This window comes from Drosophila bipectinata, chromosome XL (assembly GCF_030179905.1).
Source record: "Drosophila bipectinata strain 14024-0381.07 chromosome XL, DbipHiC1v2, whole genome shotgun sequence".
Classification (NCBI taxonomy): Eukaryota; Metazoa; Arthropoda; class Insecta; order Diptera; family Drosophilidae; genus Drosophila; species Drosophila bipectinata.
This window is the reverse complement of record NC_091734.1, coordinates 17,492,929-17,508,173: the sequence shown is the minus strand read 5'-3', so window position 1 is coordinate 17,508,173 and position 15,245 is coordinate 17,492,929. Positions and strand designations below refer to the sequence as shown.

Sequence of the window (15,245 nt, the reverse complement as noted above, 5' to 3'; positions counted from 1 at the left end):
AGGCGATATCCAGGGACGATGGCCTGTTACTGGTTGAATGATATCAATAGCAAGAGCTTCTTCCAATTTTGATGTTACTTATCCTCCAGTGCAATTGATATTCGCCTTATTAGTTGCTGAATTGGCTTAACGAATGAATTTATTGTGAAATGAAATTTCATCTTCGCTTTGGATTTTAATTCAATCTTCTACCAAACGAATTTTTGCTGCGTTGACGTTTACTAGTATCATTATGATTATTATTTTACTTTATTTTCATGGCTGGGCATGCTGGGCTGCTTTTATTGTGGCCTTTACGACCACATCTTCCACATTCAAGTGGTTTATTTAAGTTCGCGTGCCCTCCAGAGATTTTCCTTATTGTTTCGGCTTCTGAATTTGAGCGCATTATTTCGAACTGTTTACTATTTTCTTCATCGACTTGGCAGGCATCGATCACCTGAGAAAAAGTCTTTTTCCAGAGGTTTTTTTTTAGCTCCACCCCGGACCATCTGTATAAAAAAAACTTCTTTAGAAAAAACTTCTCTACTTCTGCTTTAGTGGCCCCAAAGTCACATTTTTGAATTTGATTACGTAATCTTAACACAAATTGGCAAAACCTTCTCCTTTTGTAGGACAGATATTCCTGAACAAATGCCTCTCACAACTAAAACTCCAGTTGGTAAAAACTGCAACCGCGACTCTCAGCCTGAGGACATCCAGAGTGCGAATATTTAGTAGCAGGACAAGATGCAATGCTTTTTGGTCACTTATGCAAGAGCCAAAAAATGAAATTTTGTTTTTTGAGAACTTCCGTATGTCAAAGAGTTCATTTTTTGAGATCTGCGAGTTGCTACTTCTTTATGAAAAAGTAGTTCAAAACAAATACAAATGTACCTATTGCACTATTAACTTGTATTTTTAATTGGAGTTGAAGAAATCGTGCATGAACCTTTGTGGCTCGACGCTCCTTCTGCTCAAAGGTATCATTGATTTCCCGTTGAGCCTCAATAAACTCCTGGTTCTGCAACTCCAGCCTGTCCAACGCCTCTTTGTTGTCGTCTGACATCTTCTGTGTTTGAAATATGCTTACTTGAAATTTGGCAGCTCGTAGGCATTGGTGTCTGTACGAGAAGATCAGGTGCATAAAAAGTAGAACTGGTTTTATCAATCTCCTCTGTTTTTGTGAAGACTTCATTGGTTGTCTTTCACTTCAAAATATGTTTTCTTTAACATTCGCAGCTTACTTTTAATTTGATATTCGAATCTTATCATATTTAGACTTCATCGATTCTGCGAAAACCCAGTAAAACCAGTTGTTTCGCTTAGTCTTGCCATCAAGCCAGGCCAAGCAGCTCGGTTAGCCCCGCGTTTTACTAAAACAGTTGGGAGCAAGCTCTCATTTTCCATAGCACGATGCATAGGGTCGGAAGTGCTGCCGCAGCGCTGCCGGCACACTGGCAGTATGCACATTCTCAAATTTTTTTAGAAGCCCTCTCATTTGCTCCCAATTTTTTTTGACCAAACTACAAAAAAAAAAATATTTTCCACTGAGAAAAATGAAAAATTTCTCGGAAATCGGGTTGGAACAAGTTTTCTCCAGAGAAAATATAGATAGGGAAGCGTAGTTTTTATACCCTTTCAGAGGGTATTATATTTTGGTCAAAAGTGTGCAACGCAGTAAAGGAGACATCTCCGACCCTATAAAGTATATATATTCTTGATCAAGATCACCTCCTGAGTTGATATAGGCATGTCCGTCTGTCTGTCTGTTTCTACGCGAACTAGTCTCTCAGTTTTAAAGCTATCGACTTGAAACTTTGCACACACCCTTCTACACCCTTATATACGCAGTATATAAGTCGGAACGACCGGGATCGGCCGACTATATCCTATAGCTGCCATATAACTGATTGATCGGAAACGGTATAACTTTCGTGTTTTTGAAGATAGAAAGCTGGAACTTGGCTGGTATACATTCTATATACAAGCTGGTACAGATTCTATTCTATATAGAGATTTTTGGTCAGTTCATCCAATTTACCAAATTTCATAAGGATCGGCCAACTAAATCTGATGTTTGCGATATATATCCGGTTTTAACTGCAAGGGTATATCAACTTCGGCTCCGCCCGAAGTTAGCTTTCCTTTCTTGTTTTATGATATTCTCATAAGGATCGGACAAATATTTCCGATGTTTGCGATATACATACATCCAATTTTAACTACAAGGGTATATCAACTTCGGCTCCGCCCGAAGTTAGCTTTCCTTTCTTATTGATATTTAATGCCGTTTATTGAACGCAAAACCTCATACCTAAAAATAATTCCTAATTAAATTTTGGAATGTAAACAGTCAAATTTGTTCATTTTGTTTTACTAGAACCTCGCCGGTGTACTCAAAACACACCTAACGCTATTAAAATAGGAGCAATATAGAAACATAGAAAACAAATCTTATAGAAAACAAATCTTGCACATGTATCAATTTTACTGAGGTATACAGGTACCATTTAGTACCATGATTTTTTCACTTTCACCCCTTTTTATACCCTTGCAGAGGGTATTATAATTTTTTCCAAAAGTGTGCAACGCAGTGAAGGAGACATCTCCGACCCTATAAAGTATATATATTCTTGATCAGGATCACCTCCTGAGTTGATATGAGCATGTCCGTCTGTCCGTCTGTCCGTCTGACCGTCTGTCCGTCTGTCCGTCTGTCTGTTTCTACGCAAACTAGTCTCTCAGTTTTGAAGCTATCGACTTGAAACTTTGCACACACCCTTCTTCCCTTTGCACGCAGTATATAAGTCGGAACAGTCCGGATCGGCCGACTATATCCTATAGCTGCCATATAACTGATTGATCGGAAATGGTATAACTTTAGTGTTTTTAAAGTTAGAGAGTTCAACTTTGACATGAGAGCTATTTTTGGCAAAACATTACGACATGCCAAATTTCATAAGGATCGGCCGACTATATCCTATAGCTGCCATATAACTGAACGATCGGAAATGACCCAACTTTCGTGTTTTTGAAGATAGAAAGCTGTAACTTAGTACTGATTATATTTTTGGTCAGATAATCCGACCTACTCAATTTCATAAGGATCGGCCAACTATAGCTGCCATATAACTGAACGATCGAAAATGTTTTTTGGTAGAAATACCAACTTTGGTATTTTTGAAGATAGAAGTTTGGGACTTTTTTTATACCCTTGCAGAGGGTATTATAATTTTGTCCAAAAGTGTGCAACGCAGTGAAGGAGACATCTCCGACCCTATAAAGTATATATATTCTTGATCAGGATCACCTCCTGAGTTGATATGAGCATGTCCGTCTGTCCGTCTGTCTGTTTCTACGCAAACTAGTCTCTCAGTTTTAAAGCTATCGTCTTGAAACTTTGCACACACCCTTCTTTCCTTTGCACGCAGTATATAAGTCGGAACGGCCGGGATCGGCCGACTATATCCTATAGCTGCCATATAACTGATTGATCGGAAATGGTATAACTTTGGTGTTTTTAGAGTTAGAGAGTTCAAATTTGACATGAGAGCTATTTTTGGCAAAATAATACGACTTGCCAAATTTCATAAGGATCGGTCGACTATATCCTATAGCTGCCATATAACTCAACGATCGGAAATGACCCAACTTTCGTGTTTTTGAAGATAGAAAGCTGGAATTTAGTGCAGACTCTATTTTTGGTTAGTTGATCCAACCTACCAAATTTCATTAGGATCGGCCGACTATATCCTATAGCTGCCATATAACTGAACGATCGGAAATGACCCAACTTTTGTGTTTTTGAAGATAGAAAGCTGGAACTTGGTACAGATTATATTTTGATCCATCCTACCAAATTTCATAAGGATCGGCCAACTATATCCGATGTTTGCGATATATATCCGGTTTTAGCTGCAAGGGTATATAAACTTCGGCTCCGCCCGAAGTTAGCTTTCCTTTCTTGTTTAGATTTTTTATTGTAATAAATTGGTTTTATTATGATGTAATCATAAGGATCGGAAAACTATATCCGATGTTTGCGATATTTATCCGGTTTTAACTGCAAGGGTATATCAACTTCGGCTCCGCCCGAAGTTAGCTTTGCTTTCTTGTTACCACTAAAAGTTGGGAAAATTGAATATAAAGCTTCTATAAATCAAAGAAACTCATTTTCCTGTGGAAGATTTTTTTAGTTCTTATCTTATTGAAATTAGTAGAGCATACCATATTTTAATTTTGAATTAAAGGAAAAGTCAAAAAATATTTCATTGAATTATTTATAATTATAATTATTTAGAATAATAAGTTATTTAAGATTTTAATTTTTAATTAATAAGAAACTTTGAATATCTTCTTTTGAAGATATCTTCTTTTGTCATGGCCATCACCAAAAATAATGTTTTTCTGAACGCAGCTTTCGAAGAGATTTGTTTTTAACGTGAAAATTTTGTAAATATGTAATCCTTAAAGATCATCCTTACCGAATTTGCTATTTTAATTGAAAGATCAAAATCTGAAGCCTTAGGATCAAGTATCTTTTTAATATAAACAATCTTCATATTAAATTTTTTCCAATGTTTATTGGTACATATTTTCAGTTTTTTTTTCTCCAACAGAAAAATTGTTATCTTTTTTTTCGAGTTTTTGCTGTTTTTGGCGCTGCTCTCTTTTTTTAGCAGCGTCAGCGCAACAACAAAAATGTTAACACTGTAGTATTTTTTTTTTTTGTAGTAGAGCCGAAGTTGATATACCCTTGCAGTTAAAACTGGATATATATCGCAAACATCGGATATAATTGGCCTATTCTTATGAGAATATCATAATAAAACCAATTAATTACAATAAAATATCTAAAAAAAACAAGAAAGGAAAGCAAACTTCGGGCGGAGCCGAAGTTTATATACCCTTGCAGTTAAAACCGGATATATATCGCAAACATCGGATATAGTTGGCCGATCCTTATGATTACATCATAATAAAACCAATTAACTAAAATAAAAAATCTAAAAATATGTCCCAAGCTTCTATCTTCAAAAATACAAAAGTTGATATTTCTACCAAATACCATTTCCGATCGTTCAGTTATATGGCAGCTATAGGATATAGTCGGCCGATCCTAATGAAATTCGGTAGGATGGATCAACTGGCCAAAAATAGAATCTGTATTAAGTTTCAGCTTTCTATCTTCAAAAACACGAAAGTTGGGTCATTTTCGATCGTTCAGTTGTATGGCAGCTATAAGATATAGTCGGCCGATCCTTATGGCATGTCGTAATGTTTTGCCAAAAATTTCCTGTAAAATTTGAACTCTCTAACTCTAAAAACACCAAAATTATACCATTTCCGATCAATCAGTTATATGGCAGCTATAGGATATAGTCGGCCGATCCGACTTATATACTGCGTGCAAAGGAAAGAAGGGTGTGTGCAAAGATTCAAGTCGATAGCTTTAAAACTGAGACTAGTTTGCGTAGAAACAGACAGACGGACATGCTCATATCAACTGAGGAGGTGATCCTGATCAAGAATATATATACTTTATAGGGTCGGAGATGTCTCCTTCACTGCGTTGCACACTTTTGACCAAAATTATAATACCCTCTGCAAGGGTGTAAAAAATTGTACTGCTTCCACTTGATCGTATTCTTAAACATATATAAAATACAAGCTAAAATATTGAAAAATTTAAAATAACAAATAATATAATTTCCTTTATCGTTAACCCAATAATGAATACCCCAATTTTCTGAAGGTAGAAAGCTGAAAAACTATACAATTTAACTATATAAACTATACTATACAATTTTTTTATGTTTATTATTTACTCTACTCTCCTTATTTTTCGTCAAAATCAAAAATAGAAAATTTTATTTTTGCAACGTAAAAAAAATTGAAACAAGAAAGGAAAGCTAACTTCGGGCGGAGCCGAAGTTTATATACCCTTGCAGTTAAAACTGGATATATATCGCAAACATCGGATCTAATTGGCCGATCCTTATGGGAATATGAATATATAATCCAATTTATTACAATACAAAATCTAAAAGAAGTCTCAAGCTTCTATCTTCAAAAATACCAGTTGGTATTTCAACCAAAAACCATTTCCGATCGTTCAGTTATATGGCAGCTATAAGATATAGTCGGCCGATCGGTATGAAATTTGGTATGTCGGATAAACTGACCAAGAATATAATCTGTACCAAGTTCCAGCTTTCTATTTTCAAAAACACGAAAGTTGGGTCATTTCCGATCGTTCAGTTAAATGCAGCTATAGGATATAGTCGGCCGATTCCGTTCGTTCCGACTTATATACTGCGTGCAAAGGAAAGAAGGGTGTGTGCAAAGTTTCAAGTCGATAGCTTTTAAACTGAGAGACTAGTTCGCGTAGAAACAGACAGACAGACGGACAGACGGACATGCTCATATCAACTCAGGAGGTGATCCTGATCAAGAATATATATACTTTATAGGGTGACCAAAATTATAATACCCTCTGCAAGGGTATAAAAACATTCCACACATATTTTCATCGTTTTGAACGTATGCGTAGCAGAAAAACACAATGAGAGCAGACCATTCACTGAAAGCGAAAAGAACATAGTTTTTTGTTTCATTTTTCGTTAATTTAAAAGTTTAAATAGGCACTAAAATAGTGTATTTTATTTTAAAGAAAGCTTTGCTAGCAACAGTTCTAAAACAAATGAAACAAGAGAGGAAAGCTAACTTCAGGCGAAGCCGAAGTTTATATACCCTTGCAATTAAAACCAGATATATATCGCAAACATCGGATATAGTTGGCCGATCCTTATGGGAATATGAATATATAATCAAATTTATTACAATATAAAATCTAAAAAAGTCCCAAACTTCTATCTTCAAACATACATACCAAAGTTGGTATTTTTACCAAAAACCATTTCCGATCGTTCAGTTATATGGCAGCTATAAGATGTAGTCGGCCGATCGTTATGAAATTTGGTAGGTCGGATCAACTGACCAACTGAAAAATATAATCTGTAACAAGTTCCAGCTTTCTATCTTCAAAAACACGAAAGTCGGGTCATTTCCGATCGTTCAGTTATATGGCAGCTATAGTATATAGTCGGCCGATCCTTACGAAATTTGGCATGTTGTATTATTTTGCCAAAGATGTAAAATTTGAACTCTCTAACTCTAAAAACCCCGAAGTTATACCATTTCCGATCAATCAGTTTAATGGCAGCTATAGGATATAGTCGGCCGATTCCGGTCGTTCCGACTTATATACTGCGTGCAAAAAAAAGAAGGGTGTGTGCAAAGTTTCAAGTCGATAGCTTTAAAACTGAGAGACTAGTTTGCGTAGAAACAGACAGACGGACATGCTCATATCAACTCAGGAGGTGATCCTGATCAAGAATATATACACTTTATAGGGTCGGAGATGTCTCCTTCACTGCGTTGCACACTTATGACCAAAATTATAATACCCTCTGCAAGGGTATAACAACTAGGCCTCCCTATCTATATTTTCTATGGAGAAAACTTGTTCCAACCCAATTTCTGTGAAAATGTTTCTCAGTGGGAAAATTTTTTGTTAAAGTTTTGGCTGTCAAATGAGGCAAAATGGGAGCAAATTAGGGAGCTTCTAAAAAATTTCAAACTGTCAGTGTGAAAAGTGACAGTTTGCCCCCGACTGCTTTAGTTTATGCACTCAACAACATTTGTTTTACATTAAAACAACAATTAAATACAGTTGTGGTTCCTTATGCTTTATTCGAATTCGTTTACACATACATATCTTATTCCGAAACATAGTGTAATAGCTGAACCGAAATTTTTATAAAGCTTTACACAACATTCAAGATTCCATCGAAGTCTGGCGAGCTGTGGGAAAGAAAGCAAATGATACATTATCTGACAAATATGACAAGCATTAGTTAGTAGAAATTGCGGGAACGTAAAAAAACAAAACATGCAATTAAGATAAAAACTCAGTTATAACAGAAACGACAAACTTACACCCTTTGGAATCTATAATGATTTAACACTCTTAGGCCTTTTCATCTGTAAAATACATTTGCATACATCGCGTTTATTGAGGATATAATAATCCCAGTCAATCAGTGTGAAATTAATTATTAAAAATTTTTGTATGGAGTACACAATTTTCTTACACAAATTATGCAATATAAGATTTAAAAAAAAGTGGTCTATAAGGGAATAAAAAAAATAAATAAGCAACAAATACATATTTTTCAACTAGTTAAAATATATATGTCTACTGTTACGTAATTTAATATTGGTTTTAAAAACCTAGAAAATATAGCCTATAAATTGGTCTTCGAATTGTTCAAAATTTTTATATTTAATGGACTCTGTATATTTATTATAAATAAAATTACTTGCAGCTTCTTCGTAAGCTTGGTTATTTTAATATCGGATAACTTTTTTCAAGATCTTTATGTATTTCTATATTCAAACCTAATATACATATGTAACTAAATAATCTGAATTATTCTAAATTAAATTGATTCCTTATTTGTGTTAGGTGAATACGTACGTGCTGGTCTACCGTTCGCCCACGGTGTAAATTTTACGTGACTTTCATTTCTTTTGGCAGCATCTGCACGCAATTCAGTGCGTAAAGCCTCTCGCAACACACGGGCTGCTACGTTTGAGTATTGAATATAACTGCGATTCACGATATACGTTGCGTAACATATGGTCGATTTTATTAAAAATATTAATATCAAACACAAAAAGAAAAATATTTAGAGTTCTTACGTAATTCCTGCAGCTCTCCACGCTGTCATTTTGATTTAATTAATGTTAGCTGAGATGACGCACCCAAACGGTTTCAACTTAATTCCTTTAAAATGATTCGCCTTTAAAACCAGACTAAGTATGTGAATTCGATAACAGCATAAAAACATTTGCGATAATCTTGAATTAGAAATATAATCGAAAACTAAAATACCCCTATTGCACTACAAGTTTCATGTCACTGAGTACATCTGTTTGAAACATTTGGAATGGAGAAATATTCCTACCCCAGTTCCATATATATATGTATGTTCATGTTACACCATTTAAATAAATGTATGTACATGTTGAAAATCATTTTGTCTTCTAAGCGAACTAGTTTCTCAGTTTTAATGCTATCGACTTTGCAAACACCTTATTTCCTTTTCACGTATTATATATGTAGGTAGGAACGGCCGGGATAGCCTAACAATGGCACGATATAATTAATTGACAGGATAATTATGGTGTTTTAAGAGTAAGCGATGGGATTTGGTATAGATTTTCTTTTTTGCAAAGGAGGATAAGGATCGGCTCACTATATCCTATACTTTCCATGTAACTGATCGATCGCAACTGACAAACTTTTTTTTACCAATTGATTAGACCTATTAACTTTTTTTAAGATCGGCTGTCTATATCTGCCTTAAAAGCGGAACGACCGGTATTTGGAATTTGATAAAAACTTTTGAAGTTTTGAAGATAAAAGCTTGGGATTTTCCTTAAATGCTGTATTCTAATAAATTGGTTTTATTACAAAATTTTTATAACAACAATATCCAACTATACTTTATACAACCATAGATTTGTGATATATATCCGATCTTAACTGCAAGTGAATATCAACTTCGGCTCCGCCCGAAGTTATCTTTCTTTCTTGTTTTTAAAAACTAAATTAATATTTTATATTTATTCATTTTATAAAGTTAAATTAATTTTAGGCAAACAATTGTTTGGTATCAGGTAGCACATTGATATATGTAAATGAACAATGCAACGGTGATCGGAGCCAAGAAAACGAAGACGAACAGCAACTTCCCGCAACGGGTTCATGAGATTAAAAATACCCGTTAGCTGCACGTGCCACGGTGGTAACCTCCTGAAATAGCTGTGCAGGTGGAGACCTCAATATCTTTCAACCCTATCTGGCGCCCAACCGAGTCAAAGACCATGACGAGATCTCCACGCCACGTGGAAGCCTCGAAAAATAAAATCACCAGCTTAAAAGTGGGACCTTAAAACGGATGTACCGGACCGCACAGAAGACTGCGAAAAAGAAGAAGGAAAACTTCCAGAGAACCATGTGAGTAAAGCCTTTTTTTATGAATTGCCAGAAAATATTAAAAAAAACGATAAGAAAAGAATATATTCAAATTTTGTTATTTTTTATGGTTAAGTGACGTCTTTTTATATGAATTGCATGAAAAAATTAAACTCATAATCAAAAATCGATAATTCGTAAAAATTTCTGTCCGCTTGAAAAAAAAACTCTTTAATTCGCAAAAATTCCATGCATTTTGGTCGACTCGCTAATTCGTAGTATTTGGCGCAACGCAAAGAATATGAACATTTTTTAATTCGTAATTTTGTTTCGTAACCTCCTCTATATCGTAATGCGTTGCGAAATTTTTTGTAGTTAAGGCACCGTTAGATTTTGCAGATAGCTATGCCGCCTTTATGTCGCTATGCATTATGAATTTTTTGTTTCGTTTAGATTTCTGATTTTTTCGGAGAGTAACATCGTTCTGTGAAAAGGTCACAATAAAGTACGCATAAGTCGTTATCAATCGCGCAAAAAAAAACATTATTTCAGCGATTGATAATGGAACAAAAAAAATTGAGGTGTCAAAACCATTCGATGTCGCTCCATCAAATCTATGAACATAGTGGATTTTGAGGCAAGCAGTGGTTACCAATTACCAATTATTTTAAAGCTTGATTTTTGTATAATTTATAAGTTTTTTATAATTTAATGTTTCTGCTTAATTGTTTTTGTTATTATAGTTTTATGGTATTGTTTAATTTCCCTTTAATTTAAAAAAAATTACAAATAAAAGTACATACTTATAAAGTTTGTTTAATTTTAATAAACTTAAAAACATATGTAAAAATGATATAAAATGTAAAAACCCCGTTAATTCGACTCTTTCATTTTTGAGCTCCGCTAAATAGAAATCTCGATAAATGGAATTCCCGTCTAATTCGTAAAAAAATCGCAACCAACAGGCGTGGTTCTGCGACACAAGGATAAGCCAACTTGGGAACTCACGCGCAAGTCATAGACCGTGGGAGAGCACCTCGGTCATCAGCCACGCAGCTTCAAACTCCGGGCTCGCTAGCGCGTATGCGCGGTGTTTCGGTGTAGCGGGAGCGCGACGTACCGTCAGCAAAACGGCAACTTCCAATCCTGGCTCGCTAGCGCCTATGCGCGGAATCCCAGTGTAGCGGAGGCGACAAGCACAGGCGCTCCCATCCTGGCACTAGCGCGTGTGCGTAGTGACCCGGTGTAGCGGAAACGGCAGTCTGCATACAAACTCCCAATCCTGGCGCTAGCGCGTATGCGCGGTATCCAGGATAGCGGGGGCGACAGTCCGCAGCCAACTTCCAATCCCGGCCCGCTAGCGCGTATGCGACGGAGTAACGGCGGCGTATCCCAAAACATCCCACAGAGGACGCCGACGAAGGAGCTGGCAGAACCAGGAGGAGGAACGGTGAGCTAGCCGATGAGCTAGCGGCTGTGAGCTAGCCGCGGCAAATTGTGGTGAGCGGAAGCAGAAAAACAGTTCGTTACAACTTTTGTCGATTTACTTCCTGTTCGGCAAGTGTGATCAGAGCGTTGAACCCACTTGAGTCCACCGCTTGCGTCAGATAGACCGAAGCTGAGGAAAAGGTACTAAGAATGTACTGGCAGCCGGCTACAGATGACTTCAAGTTCGACGTCAAATATCAAGTCCCGAGAAGCGTGATGACAGGGAACGCGTCGCTACTAAGAGGGAGTTCCTAAGCCTGGTCATGTCCAAGTTTGACCCGATTGGATTCCTGAGCTGCTACATGGTAACTGCCAAATTGTTAATGCGAGGGATTTGGCGGAGAGGAGTCAACTGGGACGAGCCCCCACCAGATAATTTGGCCGCTGCCTTTGCAGCTGGAATAAGCAAAATGGCGACAAGGAATAAGCAAAATCTAAGAGTTCCGATGTCCACACTACTACTTCGGGGGTGGACGCGTGGGATGCTACAGCTGCACATCTTCGAGGGTCACTTACAAGAACGGAGACTTGCGGGCGCATTTCATAAGCTACAAGACGAAATGCGCTCCGAAGAGGACTATATCGATCCCGCGACTGGAACTTCTTAGACTGTGTTGCACTGGATAAGCAGATAAGCAGGCAGAGATCTTGGGATTCACGGAGGCGTCCCAGTGGAGATGGATTCCGTGTGCCGAAAACTTGGCAGATGACGCGATGAGGCCGCGCAAGGCAGTGGTCCTGAGCATCGGTTTGCGATGGCTAAGCGGTCCACCATTTCAACGAGGACCAGAGGAGAGCTGGCCAAGATCGAGCGAGGGATGGATTTCTCCGATGCCCGACGAAGAGGAAATGAAGTATGAGTTTGCCTTGGTTATGGTAAACTTCATATCCTTGCAGAGATTCTCTAACTACAATCGACTGATGAGGAGCACCGCATGGGGGCTCAGATTCATTCGACGGTGCCGTGGACTACGATACGATGGAGAGGATCACGGACTGACGTAAATGGAGAGCGCTGAAGCAGAATGCGAGCGAGAAGGGCAGCCGACTGCATGGACTGTCCTCATACTTCGACGAGGTCGGAGTAATGCGAGCTAGCGGGAGGATCAGGAAACGGAGACGCGGCGAATGTACCATACAGCGCACGTCGGCCGATCATACTGTCTCACGAAGAGGCATTGGCGGAGATGATTATGCAGCATCACACAGAGCAAAACACAGGCAACCATCGGAGCGATCCGGCTGAAGTTCTGGATTTCGAACTTACGGAGGCTGCTACGGAGGGGGGTGAGCAAATGATCGTTTGCCGTGAAGGGCACGACCAACTCAGCCCGAGATGGGTCCCCTGCCAGAGGACCGGCTGGAGGCCAACGGATGGCCCTTTAAGTTTACCGGATTGGATTATTTTGGACCGCTATTTGTAACGGTTGGACGTCGCACGGAGAAGAGGTGAGTGGCACTGTTAACCTGTCTGACCACAAGAGCTATCCACTTTGAGATGGCTCACGATTTGTCCACTGATTCCTTCATAATCCCTATGAGGAACTTAATGAGCCGACGTGGATCCGTCGTCAGGATCAGGAGCGACAATGGAAAGAACTTCGCTGGAGCCAACCACGAGGCCAAGAGGTTCAGCGAAGTGTTCGAGCCTGTCCCTGCCTTAGTTTTGTAAGCTCTTGCTTACAAGTACAAGTACAATGGACGCTTATCGGCATAGGTAAAGTCAAGGCGACTTATAATAGCATCAAAATTAAAAACTGTATTAAAGGATGAAAGGTTAGAATCAGCAGATCCCCTAATCTTGTTAGCGATTATGAGAACAGCCTAATCATTTTTAGAACTACCATCAAACCTTCTGAACATCTCATATGATGCTAGTGCTGTCTGTCGCCAACATATTTTTGACCCATCAAATTCTGGCAATGATTTTACCACATCAAGGCTTTTGTCACAAGGCACATTACCGGATATAGCAACAGGCAAGAATACTGTAATATCAGGAGCGGTTACTGTCGCAGCGCTAAACCTATCAGTGACTTCCCTCAATTTCTCTTCGAACTCTTGTTTCTGCACCTGCGGCCGAACCCGCTACGTTTATGTTTGCCAGTAGTTGTTGTAGATCCATACTTTGTTTTTCCTGTACTATGTGTTCGGTGGCCTCTTCTGATAAAGCGAGGTTGCTCAGCTGAACAACCAAGTCCTCAGTTTATCAAGTCTCAACAATATTGTACCTTCGCCAAGCGCTAATATCGGCGCTTATCTATTTACCGTACTCTTTTACGCGAAATGAATTTTACTGATTACCGTGACACCCAAAGAAATAAATTACTCTAGATTAAATTCCGACACTGTTTTCAAAAATCAATGTTTTATGAACAATAACAAAATTTAAATATATTCTTTTATTATGTTTCGTTTAATTTTCTCAGGCAATTCTTAAAAAAAGACTTCACTTACAAAATAATATAAATTGGTTTGTGTAATAATGTTGTTGTGTAATCCCTCGCTGCAGTCGGTGATGCCGCAGACGCTGGAGATATGTTGTAAGATAATTACCCCTGGCGGTTGCCGGGGGGTGTTGCTACTCCTTGTAGGTAGTGGTTGAGATCCCTGGCGGTTGCCGAGGGAAGATCCGTTCTGTGACGGGAGTTATGATGGGAGCACTTGCCCCGTTGTCACGGCCCTTGAGGCGCGGTGACCAATTCAACAAATGAATTAACAAGTTAACGGCAGTGCCGGAGATTGGTTTTATTGTGCTCTTTATTGTATGAGACTCTGACACAAACTGAAACTTAAAGCTAACAAAAAGTATTTCATAGCGGCCACGCAAATGTGCAGTGCTTGCCGCTATGCATGGGCTTCCGGCCAGACGCTGTGTCAGCAGTTTGGCCAGAGCGAGCTCTTAAATAATCGGACATTGCCGCTGCTCGGTTAACTTCAGTTAACTTGCACAACAAAGAAAAACCCACACCCACAATTCGATTCGGCCTGAAATAAAGTTAAAAGCCATAGTGATAGTGATCGTATTGGGGGAAGGAATAATTTAAGGTGAGAAAATATTTTAATAGTTCCAATACGCCAACATGACCAATTCCTTGTCAGGCGGCACAGTGCACTACGATTCCGACAAGGTGCAGCCTGATAGTGACGTAACCAGCTGACCGAGAATCCCAAATTAAGCGTGCATTAGGGAGGATCAGGATGTAGAGAAGAAATAAGAACATTCACAGCAACAAATAACTGTTGCCGCTGCAGTTCAGTGCAGCCAGCCACTTATTAGAGTGAAAGTTCCGTATTTTGACTATTTTCTTTTGTGAGCCTGAATATACCAAATATCAGTACTACACAGGGAAAAAAACAATAACCTTGCCTGCGAGCATGTGTATGTAAACACTTTCGGCAATATTGAATTGCACAAAAATATTCTAAGGCTAACCTCGATAGCTGCGCCAAATTAGTATCGATTCCCACCCTAATTGAAATCATGTATAATTTTCTTTAATTTAATTTTATAAATTCTTAATTTTCTTATTATTGCGTAAATGTAAATTCTAAGGAGTATAAATTATTTAGCATAGGACCTTATGTCGGGTCAAGCAGCAAGCAACTAATTTAAACATAATAAATAATTAGTAACTGATGTTTTGTTGGTCGCAAGCCGACTCTCTTTCGGCCGCTCGGCTTTGCTAATTCGGCGTTTAAAGTTAGCGAGCATCCGCTCAGCCTATTC

General features: G+C 38.3%; 1 protein-coding gene across 2 annotated transcripts; it reads right to left on the bottom strand.

The window, feature by feature from the left end:
* Positions 1-7,712: 7,712 nt before the first annotated feature.
* Positions 7,713-8,907, bottom strand: sun (stunted). 2 transcript variants are annotated; one of them, XM_017232720.3, is made up of 4 exons: positions 8,749-8,907; positions 8,525-8,655; positions 7,984-8,028; positions 7,713-7,848 (listed from the first exon to the last, which is right to left on the bottom strand). In XM_017232720.3, the coding sequence occupies exons 1-3, from the start codon at positions 8,775-8,777 to the stop codon at positions 8,015-8,017; spliced, it is 174 nt and encodes a 57-aa protein (XP_017088209.1). In that variant the 5' UTR covers positions 8,778-8,907; the 3' UTR covers positions 7,713-7,848; positions 7,984-8,014. The 2 variants fall into 2 exon arrangements, with proteins under 2 accessions (XP_017088209.1, XP_017088208.1); XM_017232719.3 differs by lacking the exon at positions 7,984-8,028.
* Positions 8,908-15,245: the final 6,338 nt, after the last annotated feature.

What these genes read in the sequence shown, in the direction of transcription:
- sun (XM_017232719.3), bottom strand. Translation starts at nt 8,777, where the DNA reads ATGACAGCGTGGAGAGCTGCAGGAATTAC. An exon ending in TGGAGAGCTGCAGGAATTAC is followed by an intron (nt 8,656 to 8,748) that starts GTAAGAACTCTA and finishes CGTGAATCGCAG; the next exon opens with TTATATTCAATACTCAAACG. An exon ending in GGCGAACGGTAGACCAGCAC is followed by an intron (nt 7,849 to 8,524) that starts GTACGTATTCAC and finishes TCTTTCCCACAG; the next exon opens with CTCGCCAGACTTCGATGGAA.